Source organism: Schistocerca piceifrons, chromosome 1 (genome assembly GCF_021461385.2).
Source record: "Schistocerca piceifrons isolate TAMUIC-IGC-003096 chromosome 1, iqSchPice1.1, whole genome shotgun sequence".
In the NCBI taxonomy this organism is placed as follows: domain Eukaryota; kingdom Metazoa; phylum Arthropoda; class Insecta; order Orthoptera; family Acrididae; genus Schistocerca; species Schistocerca piceifrons.
The window spans coordinates 993,921,430-993,941,290 of record NC_060138.1 but is presented as its reverse complement, the minus strand read 5'-3'; the positions used below and the strand labels follow the sequence as shown (position 1 = coordinate 993,941,290).

Here is a 19,861-nt window from a genome sequence, read left to right as displayed (position 1 = left end):
TTTTTTGTTATGTCATGGACAGTTATTTTGCTGACTTCATACACTCAGGTGACAAAAGTCATGGGATAGCAATAGGCTCATAAAGATGGCAGTAGTATGGTGTACACATGGCATAAAAGGGCAGTGCACTGGCAGAGCTGTTATTTGTACTCAAGTAATCCATACGAATATGTTTTCGACGCGATTATGGCCAATCCATGGGAACTAACACACATTGAAAGTCGAACGGTAGTTATAGCTAGACACGTGGAACATTCTATTTTGGATCTGTTACACAATTCAATATTCCGAGATCCACAGTATCAAGAGTGTGGTGAGAATAAAAAATTTCAGACATTACCTCTCACCACGGGCAAAGCAGTGGTCGACGGCCTTCACTTAACGAGCAATAGCAGTGATGTCTGCACAGTCAATGTCAACAGACAAACAACACTGCATGAAATAACCACAGAAATCAATGTGGGATGTAGTGGGATGTACGACAAACGTATCTGCTAGGACAGTGCAACAACATTTGTTGTCAATGGGCCATGGCAGCAGATGACAGACACGAGTGCCTGTGTTACCAACACAACATTGCCTGCAGTGCCTCTCCTGGGCTTGTGACCATATCAGTTGGACCCCAGACACTGGAAAACTGTGGCCTGGTCAGATGAGTCCCGATTTCAATGGGTAAGAGCTGATGATAGGGTTTGAAAGTGGCGCAGACCCCACAAAGCCACGGGCCCAAGTTGTCAACAAGGCACTGTGCATGTTGGTGGTGGCTCCATAATGGTGTGGGCTGTGTTTACATGGAGGCTGTGTTTACATGGAATTAACTGGGTCCTCTGGTCCACTTGGACCGATCATTGACTGGAAACAGTTATGTCTGGCTACTTGAAGACCATTTGAAGCCGTCCATGGATTTTATCTTCCCAAACAACTATGGAATGTTTACGGATTACAATGCACCATGTCACTGCACCGCAATTGTTCGTGAATGGTTTGAAGAAAATTCTGAATGATTCGAGCGAATGACTTGGCCTCTCAGAGCACCTGACGAGAATCCCATCAAAGATTCAGGAGATATATTCGAGAGGTCAGTTTGTGCACAAAACTCTGCACCTGCAACAGTTTTGCAATTATGAAGACCAGACAGGCAGTGCGGCTCAATATTTATACATGGGATTTCTCATAACTTGTGGAGTCCATGCCACGTAGAGCTGCTGCACTATGCCAGGCAAAATGAGCCCAAAATGATATTAGGGGGTATCCCATGACTTTTGTCACCATATTAAGGGGTATCCCATGACTTTTGTCACCTCGCTGTATACCAATAATACAAATTCCTGGGCTTAACAACATGTAAAATAAGGAATGGGTAACCCCTCACTTACAGCTGACTAATGTGTGGCACATAGACATACATAGGTTTTTTTTTCCTGGCATAAGTACACAGATTCACACTCACTCACAATGACACAGTCAGTGTCTGTGTGTCATACATTAGTCTGCTGTAGATAAGTGGTTGCCTTTCCTTTATTTTATGCATTAAAACTCATTCACTATTTTTAGTATCTCATTTTCTAATTCATTCCCTCAGTGACACCTGATATAATCTGTCTACATTCCATTGACCTTGTTTTATTTCTGTTAATGCACATCCTATGAGCTCTATTCAAACTATCAACTTTATTGAACTGGTTTTTCACTATGTCCTTTGCTGTATCGGACAGAATTACAATGTTATCAGCAAACCTCCAAGTTTTTATTTCTTGTCATTGATCTTAGGGTGCTTTCCAAATTTCTCATTGGTTTCCTCATTCTTGTGCTAATTACATTAAAAAAATTGAACAAAGACGTAAATGTTGCCACAGAAATGACTAAAAAATGATGTGCTCCATATCTCCATATAAAGGCTTGATAGCATAGTCATTCAATTATGCTAAGATATATCTGTAATTATCTCAGAGTAGGTCCCATATTTTGAAAACTTTTATGACTGTCACATCATCAAGTCATTTAATTATGCTGAAATATATCTGCAATTATCTCAGAGTAGTTCCTATATTTTGAAAACTATTGTGACTGTCATATCATCAAGTCTGAAGAAGTTCCCAATACTTATCAGTGCACAATGATCCCAGTTTGCAACATCCCATGGCTGTGATGCTTTATACCATACATTTTGATAATGGAAATTCCAAGATAGAAACAGTGAAAAATAAGAAGAAAGGCAACCACTCACCTGCATACGATTGATGCACGATAGACATACATGAGTGAAAAAACAAAGAATTCGACGGCTTTCGGGCTAGTTTATGTACACACTAACTCGTACTAACTACACAGAACACAATTTCAGCCATCGTCAGTGACAGCGTTTGGGTACTTGTGTGGAAGAGTGTACTAGAGAAAAGACCTGTAGTTCAAAGCTGCATAAATTTACCTGTCGCACAACACATCGATCAACTGTAGACAGCTGATTGCCTTTCCTGATTTTTTTGTTTATATCATATATCATCTATGAGATTTCTTTGAGGAAGTGATATGATGCTTGTGATGCACCATATTTTATCTACCTTTGCATAACTTCCTTATAATATACAGAAGTAGGTTCTATCACTTATTTGTGCATTATCGTGACGTGTTCCATCACTTTCATTCAGTTTTTAAGAAGAGCAAAATACCGTATCCATGCAAACTGGATCTGTGTTTAAGGTAGCTTATTCTTGATTCAGGACGTAGGAAAAAGATAGTGTCACCAGGAACACTACTAGTAGTGAAAAAGAGAGAATAAAGGCATCACCACCTACATTAAATATTTGGTTGAGAAATACAATTCAATAAAAGGACAGGAAATGAGAAGCCTTACATTTCAGAAAATCCCAGAAGAGTGACAAAATAATTAAAAAGTTTAATAACACAAAATTGTGCTTAGCTAAATTAAAGAATTACAAGATTATTAGGGTAATTGTAAGATTGATTAAGACTGAATGAGTTCCAACATTAACCATCTGCATATCATATTATCATCATCATCACTATCTGTACAAGAGAAAATCTGGGCATACTAATATCAAGAAGCAGTGCTTCACGTTAACAGCTGCAATGTTGCCTGGCTGCTGAGAGTCCACATATCAAACATAACTGTAATATTGGCAACAATAATGTTTATACGAGAACCTGTGGCTTATACTGAATAGGCAGTTTGAATATATCATTAATAGCTACAGCTACACTCTGCAGAACACTGTGAAGTACTGCAAATACATAAACAGAATGACCCTTATTGTACGATTACGCTATTTGCACAACAACCACTGGAAGCAGTTACTTCCATAAGATGCCTAGGAGGATGCGTATGGAGCGATTTGAAGTGAAATGGCTACATAAAATTAACTGTGAGTAAAGCAGGTGGCAGACAGATTCACTGAAAGAATGCTCAGGAAATTTAGTCCCTCAATTAAGGAAGTAGCTTACAAAACACTTGTTCAACCAATACTTGAATATTGCCAATCAGCATGACAGAGGAAACAGAGAAAATTCAAAGAGCAGTGCATTTCATTGCATGTTCATTTAGTGAGCATGAAAGTGTCACAGAGAAGATCAACCAACTCCAATGGCAGATACTCCAAGAAAGGCATTCATCATCATATTGTGGTTTACTGTTACAATGTTCCTAGAAGATTCAACAAAAATATTGCTTCCCCCACTGCATATCCTGTAAAAAGGCCATGAAGATAAAATTAGAGAGATTCAGGTCCACCAGCAATCATTCTTACTGCAAACTATTCATGACTGGAACAGGAAAGGGGTGAACTGACAGAGATACACAAAGTACCATTGGCCACACACCACAAGGTGGCTTGCTGGGTATAGATGTAGATGTACATGTAGAAGTGCCTGACTAAGTATATCCCATTTCATCACACATTACTGTTCCTTCCCATTCCACTCACTCATGTAAGAAGCACAAGAAGAATAACTGCTTAAATGCCTGTGTGCATGCTGTAATTACTTTAGCCTGTGACAACTGCTACAGGAATTCTATAATTACTTCTGCAGATAGTAAAAGTATGAACAGTAACAAGGAATAACAATTATTCTTTGCCTAGGTGTTCACAAAGTTATTGAGAAATGACTGTATATATTTGAAATCATTTAAAATCAAGAAATATAAAAAAAAGAAGATTGAGGATTATGTGACTTCTTGTTGACTGATGGATTTTACACTGCTTACTGATTAGGCATGTGATCTTATCAAAAGAAAGTTTTCAAATAGCATATGCCATTACCAATGAGAAAACGTTTTTCCTTCCTTTTATGAAATTCCAGTTTGTTTAGCCATACTTGGGACCATTACTTTTTGCTTTGATAAAAAAATGTATAACAAAAGATTGTAATCTGACAGAAGAACACAATATAGGACCAATGAATACTTAAATGTGTTGAATGACCAACAGATCCATCTGATTACCACATCAGTGAAAACTGCACAAAGTCTGACATATACCACATTGAATGCAGTGGAAGCATGACTAAGAAATGGGAGCAATGGCCGCATTAAAGAACTGAGAAAATGAACACTAAATAAAACAGCCTAAGACTCACTACAACAATCTTCATCAAAGTCACTGGGGAGGTGTGAGGCGCACGAGAAATGCCAAGTGAACAAAGCAAGATAGTGTACTAACAGGGGTGGGGGGGGGGGGAGGGGGGCAATTTTCATATTAACAACTGATGCCAATTTAACTTATTTCCCTAAAGGAAGCTATCACTAATTAATAATTAATTTAATTGGTTAACTAAAAAATCTACTCACCTTGTGGCTGCCACAGAACATACATATAAAGGTATTTAAGTTTGCAACCTTTCAGAGGCTGTGGCTCCTTCTTCTGCAAAAGGGATGATGGAGAAGGAAGAGGAGTGAGTTAAAAGGATTGGTGAGGTTTAGGAAAATGGGTAGAGCTCTGAAAAGTTACCCAGAACCCCAGGTTAGGGGAAACTTAGCAGACAGGATGAGAATTAAAGACTGATCATTGGGGGACTGCACCAGATGAGATTTGAAAACCTGAGACCTTGAAGATGGAAGATAGGATAAAATGCAAGAAACAGATTACTCACAAAACGTTGTGCATGAGCTAATAAGAGAGGAAAGCTCAATTCATTCTGTATGATACAGCTGGAGGGGGGGAATGCAGGGAAAAATAGACATGTCAGAAAGTGAAAGATGTAGAAAATTTAAGAGGAGTGAAGTAAGGAATAGTTACTGTGAAGAGATGCTGAGACCGAAGAAACTGATGTAAATTAATGCCAAGGGTGCAGTAATAATTGACATCTTGTAGTGCCAGTTTCCATCTGCGGAGTTCTGAGAACTGATCTCTGGGGAAAGAATCCAGGTGGCACATATAGTGAAAATGGCACGAAGGTCATGACTGTCACGTTGTAGAGCGTTTTCTGCAACAGGATATTGTGTGTTGCTTGTATACACCTTCTGCATATGCCCATTCTTCCTAACTGATAAGTTGGTGGTAGTCCTGCTAATGTACAAGGCCAAGAATGTTTACATAAAAAGCTGGTACACGACATGTGTTGTTCCACAGGTGGCTCTCCCTTTGATAGTATAAGTTTTTCCAGCTACAGGTCTGGTATAGGTGGTGGTAGGAGGGTGCGTACGGCAAGTCTTACCGAGGGGACGGTCACAGGGGTAGGAGGTAAGGATAGGGTGATGAGTGCAGAAAGAGCATAGGGTCTGACAAGGATATTGCAGAGATTGGGAGGGCAATGAAAAGCTATTCTACTTGTGGTGGACAAGATGTTTGACAGAATGTATATAATTTCAGAGCATGATTTTAATAAGTCACAGACGTGTCGAAGTAGCTGATTAATACATTCAAGACCAGGATAATACTGAGTGACAAGTGGCATACTCCTAAGTTATTTTTTGGAGGGATCAATAGTACCAGGATTAGATGTGATGGCCTGGGAAATCAGCTTTTGAACTAGGCTGGTGGGGTAATTATGTTCAGTGAAGGCTAAGGTGAGACTGTTGGTTCATTGCTGTAGGGAGCCTGCACCTGAACAAATATGTTTGCCTTGAATGTCAAGGCTGTATGGATGGCAACATTTGACATGAAAAGGATAGCAACTGTCAAAATGTGAGTACTGTTGTTTGTTAGTAGATTTAAGGTGAACAGAAATGTGTAGCTGACCTTTGGTGAGGGTGAGATCAATGCCAAGGAAAGTGGCATAGGATTCAGAATAGGATCCTGTGAAATTTAAATGGGAGAATTATTTAGAGATTACAAGAATTTTAGCAAGTCAGCCCCACTATGAATCAATATGGCAAAGGTGTCATCAATTTATCTAAACCACACCAGTGGCTGAAGGCTTTCAAGATCCCAGGAAAACCCCCTCCAAGTGACCCATGCCACTTTCCTTCACATTGATCCCATGCTCACTGAAGATCAGTTACACTTTTCTGTTCACATTAAGCCTACTAACCAACAACTTGGGGCTGACTTGCTAAAATTCTTGTAATCTCTAAATAATTCTCCCATTCAAATTTCACATGATCCTATTCTGAATCCTATGTCACTTTCCTTTGCATTGATCTCACCCTCACCAAAGGTCAGCTACTCATTTCTGTTCACCTTAAATCTACTAACAAACAACAGTACTTACATTTCGACAGTTGCTACTAAGTTTTGACTGTTTCCATCCTATCCATGTCAAATGTTCTCTTCCAAGCAGCCTTGTCATTCAAGGCAAACATATTTGTTCAGTGCAAACTCTACAGCAATATGCTGCCATTCTCACCAACCTTAACTGGACGTAATAACTCCACCAGCGTAGTTCAAAAGCTGATTTCCTGGACCATCACATCCAATCCTGGTACTACTGATCCCTCCAAAAGATAACTTAGGAGCACACCTCTTGTCAATCAATATCATCCTGGTCTTATATTATTAACCAGCTACTTCGATATGGCTATGACTTGCTAAAATCATGCTCTGAAATGAGATACATTCTGTCCAACATTTTGCCCACCACACATAGAATAGCTTTTTGTCACCCTCTAAATCTCTGCAATATCCTTGTCAGATCCTATGCTCTTTCTCCAACCATCTCCCTACCACTGTGATTGTCCCCGCTGTAACACTTGCCCTATGTACCCTCCTACCATCATCTATACCAGCCCTGTAACTGGAAAAAACATATACTATCAAAGGGAGATCTGTGGAATGACACGTCATATACCAGCTGTTATGTAAACACTGCTTAGCCTTTTACAACAGCATGACCACCACCAGGTTATCAGTTAGGATGAATGGGCATAGGCAGGGGATGTATACTTGTAACACACAATATCCTGTTGCAGCTCTACAACATCACAGTCGTCACCTCGGTGCCTTTTTCACCACATCTGCCATCTGGAGTCTTCCCCAGAGACCAGTTTCTCAGAACTCTGCAGGTAGGAACTAGTGCTACAACCTGTCTATTCACGCCGCACACCTGGCATTAATTCACATTAATTTCTTTGGTCTCAGCATTTCTTCACAGTAGCTATTCCTTTCTTCATGCCCTTTTAGTTTTCTGTATCTTTCATTTTGTGACCTGTGTTTCCCCCTTGCACTCCCACAGATGTATCACATACAATGCACTTGGCTTTCCTCTCTATTAACTTGTTTACGACATTTTGCCAGTAATCTCTGTCTTGCACATTACCCATCTTCTACCTGTAAGATCTCAGTTTTACAAATGTCTTAACAGCGCAGCCATAACAATCAGTCTTTCCTTCTCATCCTGCCTGGCAAGTTCCCCATGACCTGGGGTTGTGGACGACTTTTCTGAAATCGGCCTGTTTTCCTAAACCCCACCACTCCTTTTCCTTCACTCTTTTCCTTTCCCTTCATACCTTCTGCCAGAAGAAGCCATTGGCTCAAAAATCTTGCAAACTTAAATAGCTTTATATGTGTGTTGTTCTGCTGCCACTTGGCGAGTAGATCTTTTATCTATCCAATTACATTATATTTTTTTCAAAAATTGATTATTTTGTTGAAATAATTAATAATTAAAATGAAGATAAATGAATCTTTATTTCTAACATCCAAAATCTATTTTTTTCCAAGAGATACCTGGCTCTACACTCAATCTTGTAATAAAATTTAACATAATGAATTGTTGAAAATACAAGGCCATTGTGTTAACATAATTTAAATCAAATATCAGTCAGTATAAAAGAAAATAATGAAGACAAAAAGTGATCAAATTTAGACAAACTCATGAAATTGCCAAACAGTTTTACCCTATTAGAAAAAAAAAAAATGCTAATGAATTTAACTTTTGTTGGAAGACAGTCTTTACTGTCATTTGAGGCTATGACAAAAGGATTGACTTTGGGAAAAAAAGACAACAAGCTAATAATGAGATCTCTTATTGTCATCTCTAATGAGATTACTATAAAATTAATTTAAACTACCAAACTGGGGATCTTCCGATGCTTACTGCTGATACAGTAAACTAAAACAAAAATGTACTGGATAATGACTAACTATACTGGAGCATCAGTGGAACACGAATTATTTGAGAGTTCATGGTTTATTTGTAATGTGTAAATGAAATATTCAGACAAATGTAGTCTGACAAAAAAGTACCTCTGAATGGGTAAACTTACATTAAGTATTTACACACGGTTTTTTTATGTTCATTTCAACTTTGTAGCAAGGATAGCCATTAAACAGAAACCCATGTCATATTAAGATTATTATAACAATAGGACTACAGCAGAAATACTACAGCACTGTAACAACAAAACGGGTAACTTCATTACGAAATGAAGAGTAGTGTTACAATTCATAGAGGTAAACTTGGCAGAGCCCCAGTAGGGGGGAAAAACAGTTCGACACCATACGGGGGACATAGTTTGGTTCACCGATGGGTCGAAATCAGACCAAGGTGTTGGAGCAGGGGTGTACGGGGTTCAGCCAAGACTGAAGGGCATCATATCTCTAGGAAAACTGGTCACTGTATTCCAAGCTGAAATTACTGCAGTCAGCACATGTGTGGAGCAGTACATGCATAGGGGCTACAAGGACCGTAACTACATCTATTCAGACAGCCAGGCAGCCCTGAAATCACTGGCAGCTCCTGCAACGAGGTCTAAGATTGTTGCAAAATGCCACAGGGCTCTGGTGGAGCTAGGGGGAGGTAATAGAGTAAACCTAGTGTGGGTTCCTGGCCTCTCAGGGATCTGTGGCAATGAACAAGCGAACAGATCGGCCAGGATGGGGGCAACAACTCCAGTTATTGGAGCGGAACCTGTCCTGACGATCATCGAGGCTATGATCAAACTAGAACTACAGAACTGGCTCAGGAAACAGCACGTACAATATTGGACCAAGGTCCACAAACAAAAACAGGTTAAGGTAATGACGCCCAAGACGTGTTTTAAAAGAAGCTCTGTAATCCTGGGATTGAACAGAAAAGAGATCAAACACATGACTGGACTGATGACTGACCACGGGAATTTCAAAAAAACACCTACACACAATGGGTATAATGGAAGAAGACCCTAAATGTAGGATCTGTGGTGAGGGTGAAGAAACTGCATCACACCTAATCTTCAAATGCATGGCATTTGAGAGTAAAAGATACAGAATCTTTGGAACAACTAGACCTGAAGAAATTTTGTCTAACGAAAAACTGGTAAAGGGACTCCTCGCACTATTTAAGGACATTGGTTGGCGTTACTAGATACACAGGGAGCGATACCGCACAATAAACTTGGTTTCGGTGCGGGTAGTGGCGGGTTAGACCTACACTGTTTTAGCTTCCCTGTAAAAATCAAACCAAATCAGCTTGGTAGAAACCTATGTTGCATTAAAATAATTTTGCATGCTGGGCCACAGCCTCACAAAAAAAATGTAAATGCCTTCGTTTCAGCCACTCATCTAATCAACATACAAAGCTCCAAACATATTAAAATATTACTGCCCATCAGACCAGCGGATCATGTTCCTCTTCTTGTTACCACCACTAATGGTGACCAAATAAACAAATGAAAGAATGTTCATATTATTAACATCATTCAAAAATGTGGCCAATACCACATGGTTATCTTAATTTTGGAAACTATGGTATTTCACATTCTTGTCTCTTTCTTCTGTGCTATTTCTCTCTTTAAGTTTTTGATTTGGAAAAAAGGAAGGTGGCACTGCCACATTTATTTCAAAATAATTATATAAGTGACAGTGAAATATGAAAAACACAAGAATACCATTGTTAGTGACGTTTATGTTAGTTTTCTTTTACTGACTGGGTATATTTGGGATCTACAATCAGAAAATGGAAAAACTGCATCAGCAAATTCGGGGCTACTAAATCACCACACAAATGCTAGTTACCCGTTTCACGCCCTCTTTAAGATCAGTAGTCAACCCAAGAGACACCTGAGTAGAAAGAATACAATGAAATGCGCAGTACGTGTAAATTTTTAAGGCAAAATAGTGTAGGAGAAAAATAGAAACAAAACCAATTCAAAAAGCTTTATAAATAAATAGTGTGGGGCAAAAATTAGAAATTGAAAAATAAGTAGCATATTATAAAGCCAATCATAACCATACCTCCAGAAGACCAACTGCCACAGACAAGGCAACACCAGTTGATCGGAGCGGCCGTTTTCCTTGCGGAACTGGCCATGGATCACGCTGAAGCTCACCCAACATATCTGTCAGGCTGACATCACACTTGTGAACAGGTTGCAGAAATCTGTTTGAAAAAATAGTGAACAATTTCAACACCTGTAGTAATCAGCAAATGAAAATAAAAACTAACAGTAATACTTACTTTCTCATGGAAAATCTTTTCCGATTATGAAAATTAGACATACAGCTTGTAACACCAGAAGCATGATTAACAGCTTTGTCATGAGCTATATGCGATTACATCACTGCTTGCTGAAATAATTAACCAGGAAAAAAGTCCTCAATGGACTAGGCGTAGCTATGAAACCCAAATGGCTCTTGATTTTTTTAAAAATTGTTCTTATTGGTTAAGAGGACAATTAATTCAACAGGGAAGTAGTCCAATATTCTTGCGGCTATGTAACTACCCCCTGAATCTGACTCACTCATCAGAAATGGAAGTAATTTTTTCATTCCCAATGTTATTTTTTAAACAGTGCACCTATTTTCAATTGTTACCAATAATATTCACAAGAGACTAAATGTACCACAAAGACGTTAGCATGCCTTGGTACTTAACAGTTGCTAATACATTTCATGAAACTTAATACGTATAGGCCTTAGGCTAAATCCACATTTTTTTTCCAATGAATACTTAGTAACTTATGCCTAAGAGTAAAAGTGTGAAAAAGCACACTACAAACATAAAAAAGAAAGAAAGCTCAAATGTGATTTCTTAGGAATAAGGCTTTCTATTGGAATGATATCACATGAACATATACTACAATAGTTGTTTCAAAATTCTTGAACTACAGAGAGGTGTTTTTGGCTCCCAAATATCCTAACAAAATTTATAAAAAATAACATTGCATTTATAAACTATTTTCAATCATTTTGGACAGAGGTTCAGAATTTAAGGTTTCCACTTATGTATTCAAAATTTCTAAATGGTACTAGTTTTAAAAATAGCTGATATGCAGATGTCACAAAATTTCAACTCTTTTAGCTTTTTCAATATTTTCTAAAATAGTTAAGAAACTTATGTACAATCAGTTAAGTGACACTTCTGAAAAAAGTATCATCTTCTCTAAGCAACAGCTTTTTCCCAAAAGGGATAAAGAAATACTACAATCATTGATCTCAAAATAATTAGCCTAGTGCTACCTGAATCTAAAAACGGGGACATATGATCAATAAAACTGCAGGATTTCAGTTATAACCCAACATTATCTGCTGCTATTACTGACTGTAAACTGTTCACACATCTTTGGAGCAAATTGGAAAGACTGGCAGTAAAGTGCTCCCCTCAGACTTATATACTGGTTGGGTGAGCCAGGCACGTATGAGTACATGCAAATCCTAGTGCAAGAAAGACCACAGGAGTGACAATTCCATGAAAGGAATTGTTTCACAAATTCTGGCTGACATGGAGACAGTATCATTATTCAATATCTACAACAGTTAACAACTGACAAGGTTGTATTCCACGTTTTCAAGGTTAAAACCATCATTATTATTGATTAAATCATTCTACAAATATATTTCAATATCTGGAATTCAGATGGTCCAAGGATTGATAAAGTTTCTTTTTGTCTTGATGCCACACTCCTATTTATGGTGTGGATAAATATTTAATCTCACTCTTGAAACCTCTTGATGGGAGGAGTCCTCACTACACCCAAAATTATGCACATTTTATCAACAGCTCTGCAACTCAAATTTGCTGTTTTTTCCACTGAGTTATAATTTACCAAAGTTCCACTCACAGAGGCTTTATCCTTGATTGCAAGACATTTTGATAAACCTTGTTTCAGCATGTGCTACTCTCAACTTACTTTTTTTTAAAAATAACAACTTTTATGAACAAATAGACATGGCTGCTATGGTAATTTCCTTGTCTCCCTTGATGGAGAAATTGTATACAAGGTTTTGAGGAGCAGACATTGGACTCTGCAAGATTTAAGCCTATCATCTTTTGAAGGTACTGGGGATGACTCTTTTGTAGCCTGAGGCCACAGTGAGAAGGAACATCACTCCTTGGAACATATGAATCCCATTCATTGGAACATCCACTGTACCACGCACCTGGAAAAGAACAGATGCCCCACTTTCTTGCACACCTTTGTTCACCATAAAACTGAAGGCACCCTGGGACACTGTGTTTTTCGCAAGCCAACACACACAGATTTGTACCTGCAAGCATACAGCAGTTATCCTGCACAGACCAATGGCGTCCTAAACACACCTGTCCACAGGGCAGATATGACTGCTGATAAGGATCATCTGTAGGAGAACTTGATATAATCTCAGATACATTCTTGAAGAGAAAGGCTATTCACCATGGAAGATCCACAAGGCTTTGTAATTCATACCGAAGATACGTGTCCCATTGCAAGAAGTTGAAGAGGAAATGTTCAGATCCCTGGTCGTCTTATGTCTAAAATAGGTTGTATCCTTTCTAAACAAAAAGTCAAGGTTATTTTTCTTCCAGCATCAAAGATAGCCACACTCGTTCGTTCAGTGAAAGGCGATTTGTTTCTATGGAAGAAATCATGTATTAGATTCACTGTCAGAGTGGTTTCTCATATCACATACAGTTCAAGAATGCTGCACAGAACGTTGGTACTATATCCGTCTGCGACAGCCTGGTAAATCTGTCACACCTAAGCACTGTCTACAGGGAAGCAACTTTATGGACTACAAGAACGTCCAGATTTTAACACCCATTTCATCTTACAGGGGTTTGGTTTTCAGAGAAGTTATTTCCATATGTTTAAAATTAGTCACCATTAAGCCAAGATTAACATAACACAGACAGAGAAATAATATGACTGAATACTGTTGCTGATACTTCTGGAAACAATGCTGGAATTCCACATGTAAGCCTTGTTAACTTTTCAAATTACAGAGTACACTGGATAAGATTTCTATACATTCTGATTGATTATCCCCTTAGTGTTTTAGCCTGACACAATCTAGGCACACTTTGAGACTGTCTCTTATGTCACTGATGTGGAGGGATATTAGAACTCCTTTTTTCAAAGTATCAAAATCATGCTATGGTAACGATTAAACTCAGTATTACCGTCAAGAGAAATATTTCACTTACAGTTAAATCAGAATTCATAATTGTTCCATCAATTTCTTGGTGTATGTAATTAATGCTGCACAGTAACTCTTTTTGCTTGGTTATCTTGCAGATGGATGTGGTTCAGTTCCAGTGCTCATCCTGCAGAAGCCTGTTTAGGGAACTAGGGATACTAACTACTGCTTCCCAATATATTTATTCCTTAATTAAATTTGTCATTAAAAATATATCACTTTTTCAGTGCAACAGCTCAATTCATGGAATCAATACTAGAAACAAGAATAATCTTCACAAAGATTTAAAGTCACTTAGTTTTGTACAAAAAGGTGTGCATTATTCAGGAACACACATTTTCAATAACTTGCCGGCAGCCATAAAAAGCTTAACAACCAATGAAATTCAGTTTAAGAGAAGCCTAAAGGATTTATTGGTGGCCAACTCCTTCTACTCCATTGATGAATTTCTCAGTAGAACTAACTGATTTGTGTGTGTGATATAACTTCTGCACAATTTCAGTGCAGTAATGTGTTCATTGTAAATGTGTGTGTGTGTGTGTGTGTGTGTGTGTGTGTGTGTGTGTGTGTGTACACAATCTAACTTCTGCACCATTTCAGGGCAGTAATGTGTTCATTGTAAATAAGTATTATAGTAGTTGTATTACACATTTCTTACCTTATAAATAAATAAATAAACTTTTTTATTTTAAATTTGGTGCATTAGTATTTGTAAAATGACTCTTTCATATAGTGTTCATTAAAAAATGACAATCATTCCACTTGGGACCTGGGGAATGGTACATTAGCTTATTTGTTTTAGTTGTAAATATTTGTCATGTATTGTTGTTTTTCTGACATTTTCTACATCCTGGAGGACCTCCTCACTACGGATCAATTGGAATAAAAGTAAATCTAATCTAATCTAATCCACTTCTTGAAAGTGTAAATGTAAAAAAGTGAATTGCGTACATGCACCATTCAGAAGTTTTATCTCAACCAAACTATCACTTTTCTTTTAAATATATTAAAGTTCCAATGCATTTCTACAGTTAAGCATACCTGTTAGCAGGAGGCAATGGTTGACCACTTGGGCCACGTGGTTGTTGCTGTGGTTGTTGTGGTGCATTTGCAAACCTCCCAATACCCAACATGTCTTGTATTTGTTTTGCTGACAGATCTTTAGTGCCTCTGAAAACGTAACTTTTTGAACAACCTTCACATCCGAGTTCATGCACCTGCACCATCTTTCCAAATGTGATGAGACCGATGAGTGCATTTGGTGGCAGTAAGCTCAGCGACATCTGTAGTGAATCTTTCAATGCTCCAAGTTCTTCATCATCTACACACGTGTCCACAACCAACAGGAAAATTGGTGGGAGACACTGTGCTCTCTGTTGGCAAAGTATAGAAGACATGAAAGTTAGCAGAGCGTGTGGAAATTTCATAATTATGGGACTTTCTGAGTATGGATGTTCAAATGTCTGTGAATTTCTAAGGGACCAAACTGCTGAGGTCATCGGTCCCTAGTCTTACACACTACTTAAACTAACTTATGCTAAGAACACCACACACACCCATGCCCGAGGGAGGACTCCAACCTCTGGCGGGAGGGGCTGCGCAGTCCGTGACATGGCGCCCTAGATCGCACGGCAACTCCGCACGGCGGGTATGGATGGAATGAGATGTTAAACTATATATACCCAATAACAAATATTTTTTCACTAATTAGGTGAAAAATTTGTATTTCTGTTTTAAACATGAAATACAAGACAACGAAAATAAAATATAAAGGGCTAAAAGGTAACAAAATCTACTGTGCTTACAAACAAGATAACTGCAGTCAGAAATCATTCTTTACAATTAAGAACTGAATGGAAGTCTGATAAACAGAGATAAATACAAAACAACAAAAATACTAACAGAACAATGGTAACAAACATGGCAAAATGAAACAGTAAAGTGAAAAAGGGGTAACAATGTATAGTCAAAAGCCACTGTGACCAGAAAGTGTGGTCATTCAGTGTTCAACAGCTGTAACGTGTACGCCAGACAACCTGTGCACTGTGAAATCCATATCAGTTTTGATGTCACAGAAATTTTATAATCGACATGCCCATCGTTTGATATGGACATGCATAATATGAGGGTATTTCGGAAAGTAAAGATACACCGTATGCCAGAGGAACAGAAGAGTTTTGGCGAGCAAGTTGGCAACACTGGTGTTAACCTTGAACCGTTAGCTTTCTCCTCGCGGTCGTTTGGCAGTTGAACATTGCTTCTGGTTGGAGTAGGTCGTGTTTAAAATGGCTGCGCCGATTCAGAAACCCGCCAAATGCGAAGTGCGCTCTGTCATATGTTTTCTTCATGCAAAAGGTCAGCGACCAGGGGATATTCATAAAGAAATTGTTTCTGTTTATGGGAACATTATGAATCGACAAAATGTAACGAAATGGTGTCATCACTTCTCTGAAGATAGGACCGATGTTCATGACAAACAAAGAACAGGTCGGCCGTCTGTGATCTTTGATGCCCTTCTTCAGAGAACGGAGGAAGCAATTCGTGCGAATAGACGTCTCACACTGAAAGAATTGCATCAGATCATACCGGACGTGTCAGTGACAACTCTTTATGACATTGTGACTGTCAAGTTAGGGTACAGGAAATTGTGTGTGTGCTGGGTTCCAAAACTGTTAACGGAAGAACACAAAAAGAAAAGGAGGGGCTTTGCACTCGACTTCCTCACACGCTATGCTGAAGCAGGTGATGAGTTCCTTGGTCACATTGTGACAGGTGACAAGACGTGGGTTTATCACCATACATCTGAATCCAAGCAACAATCGATGCAATGGTGCCATTCGAATTCACCAAAAGCCAAGAAATGCAAAACGTCGATTTCAGCGAAGAAAATCATGGCTTCTGTTTTTTGGGACAGACAAGGCATTCTTCTGTTGGAATTTATGCCTCCTGGAATGACAATTAATGCTGCTGCATATTGCCAGACTTTGAAACATCTTCGAAGGGCAATTCAAAACAAACGCAGTGGAGTCCGCTTGCTTCATGACAATGCTCGGCCTCACACAGCACTCATAACCAAAGCACTACTCAAACAATTCAAATCGGACGTATTGGACCATCCGCCTTGTGCCCACCGACTTCCATGTCTTCTGTTACCTGAAGGCACACCTTGGTGGAAAATCATTCCACGACGATGAAGAGATCAAAGATGAAGCTGAAATGTGGTTCCGACCACAGGCAGCAACCTTCTATGACTCTGGGATACAAAAGCTTGTGCACCGACTTAACAAATGTTTGGATAACGGGGGTGATTATGTCGAAAAATAACAAATAATCCAGTTAATAAGATGTAACTGACGTTTTCTACATAAATGTTCTATTTAAGGACTGCGAGCCATTGTATCTTTACTTTTCGAAATGCCCTCGTATATACCAATGCCAATATCAATGGGCTCTATGCCCATATACACGTTTGGCAATCAAATAATTGTAGTCCATGGTGTACGGCAAGATGTTTTTCAACAAATACTTACAAGCTGTGGAGCGGAAACCAGACTATCAAATCATATACAGAAGTTGGATGCTTCTCATTAATGTTGTTATGTTCTGGTCTCCAGTCCAAAAATGGTGTGATGCAGCTCTCCACACTACCCTATCCTGTGCCTCCCTCTCTCTCTCTCTCTCTCTCTCTCTCTCTCTCTCTCTCTCTGACTAATTGTTACAATCTACATCCATTTGAGCCTGTTTAATCTATGGTCCCTTGATCTATGATCTCCGTCTGTAATTTTTACCTCCCACACTTCCCTCCATTACCAAAATTATTCCTTCATGCTACCCGGATGTGCCAAGTCAACTGATTGCTTCTTTTAATCAAGTTGTGCCATAAATTTCCTTTTCCATTTCAATCCGGTACCCCTTCATTAGATACTTGATCTACACCTACAGCAACAGCAACGCCTACATAAATACTCCGCAAGCCGCTGAACAGTGCATGGCAGAGGGTACCTCATACCAGTACTATCTTTTCCTTTCCTGTTCCACCCACAAATGGAACAAGGGAAAAATTACAGTCTGTATGCCTCTGTAAAAGCCCTAATTTCTCTTATCTTTGTGGTCCTTACATAAAATGTATGTTGGCAGCAGCAGTATCATTCTGCAGTCAGCCTCAAATGCCAGTTCTCTGTTTGTCGTACCAATCTAATCTTCAGCATTCTTCTGCAGCACCAAATTTCAAAAGCCCGCTTCTCTTCTTGTCTCAACAACTAGTTGTCCACATTTCACTTCCGTACAAAGCTACACTCCAGAAAAATACTTCCAAACTCTTAAATTTATATTAGATGATAACAAACTCCATTTTTTCATAAATCCTTTTTGTGTTCTTGCCAGACTTCATGCTGTGTCCTCTCTACTTCAGCCACCATCAGTTATTTTACTGCCCAAATAGCAAAACTCATGTACTAGTTTTACTGCCTGATTTCGTAATCTAATTTCTTCATCTTTCTATAGAGTACTCTGAGGATGTGCAGTTATGAGGAAAGCTCATCAATCTATTATCTGACCCTACCACTAACATTTTGCTGCATGATCACAGTGCATCCGTCTCATGAACACCTACCTCTAGGAGGCACTAATCAACTGAATGGAATGGCCAGTGGCAACTGCTGATATGAAGCCAACAGAGTGCTTGGGAAAAATGAAATTTATGGATCAACTTGTTTAAAAGAGGGGGTTATTTAATAGGACACATCCTGAGACATTGAGGAATCAGTAATGGTGGAGTGAAGGGGAGGGGTAAAAATTGCAGAGAAAGATCAAGGCTTGATACAGTAAGCAGGTTCATATGGATATACATTGTAGTAGTTATGCAGAGATGATGGTGCTTGCACAGTATACATTACCATGGAGAGCGCCATCGAACCAGCCTTCGAGCTGAAGACGACGACAACAACAACAACAACAACAACAACAACAAAGCTGTTTTACATAATGTACTATTTAATTTTTAAAATGTATTACAAGAAATGGTCTCATGTCTCAAATATTACACTGAAAACTAAATGTTAATGAAGTTTTACCCTTTTCAATGACAGAACAATTTTACCAGTACAGGTTTTCTTGTGAAAACAAAAGCACATTTAGGAATTGTTCAGCATGTGGCAGGACACGATCACAGTGACTAATCACGCAATTAGAATTTTACACACATTGAAAAGGTGAAAAAAAAAATTGAAAGAAAACATTGCGCATTTGTGAAGAGTGGTATTGCACGGTTAATGAATGTAGGAAAAACTCTACAATATATAACTTCACAGAAATTAAGCTAAGACTTCAGGATTAACCTAAACACTTACCTAAGAAATGGAATTTGTTTAAGTGGAAGTATAAACTATATGTTTTGAGAAAGAGTGTCTTGATGAGGTAATCACTACTGAAACTCTTAACACAAAAAGAGAAGAGGAAATGTACATGTTCAATCCCGCAGATATCCATGTACACACCGACACATACAAAAATCATCTGCTTTCTAATCCATTATTCTGTAAAATTCTTTACACTATAACATACTGCTGCCCGTACATGTCAGAGTCTATTAAATTTTGCAGTTTTCAGACAAAGATGCGTCAGAGTGGCCTCTTGTCTGTGGCTGTCCAAACAAATTACTGCTTGTGTACTATTAGCAGCTGATATAGTAAAAGAAATTCTTCATGTCAGAATCAATAACACTAGTCACATGCACAGAGAGTTTGTTAATAATGAATGCCAGAGCAAGGCGTTTTACATGGAAGTAGAATCAACCCAACGCCTGGAACATGCAATAGTCAACAGCAATCTGCAACTAATAAACTACAGAATAAAAATCTATTCTAAGAGTAAGAGCACAAGTGTCATAGAATACAGCACCTTTGGTGGCTGGTACAGATGCACTTTGACAGCGTTGCAGAATTACACAAAAAACCCATGTGCCTTGCATTGCACTGTAGTGTCACTTCTGTCTGCTGCATCAGCCTCTGTCAGGAAAGCAGACTGGCGCCCAGAAACCTTGTAGAGAAATAGACTCATTGACCCAATTGTGTTGTGCATCCAGAAGGCTCCTT

The 19,861-nt window shown here is 38.7% G+C and overlaps 1 protein-coding gene across 7 annotated transcripts in view; it reads right to left on the bottom strand.

Annotated features, from left to right (window-relative positions):
• The window catches only part of LOC124780080 (protein transport protein Sec23A), a 103,939-nt gene that overhangs the window by 65,053 nt on the left and 19,025 nt on the right, over positions 1 to 19,861 (bottom strand). For 4 of the 7 annotated variants that reach the window (XM_047253758.1, XM_047253773.1, XM_047253765.1 and 1 more), the window contains exons 5-7: positions 14,811 to 15,142; positions 10,608 to 10,752; positions 10,389 to 10,433 (exon numbers count right to left, since the gene is read on the bottom strand). In XM_047253758.1, coding sequence (XP_047109714.1) covers positions 10,389 to 10,433; positions 10,608 to 10,752; positions 14,811 to 15,142 — 522 coding nt within the window. The remainder of the gene's footprint in view (positions 1 to 10,388; positions 10,434 to 10,607; positions 10,753 to 14,810; positions 15,143 to 19,861) is intronic. The other 3 variants (XM_047253788.1, XM_047253797.1, XM_047253804.1) reach the window with 1 other exon arrangement.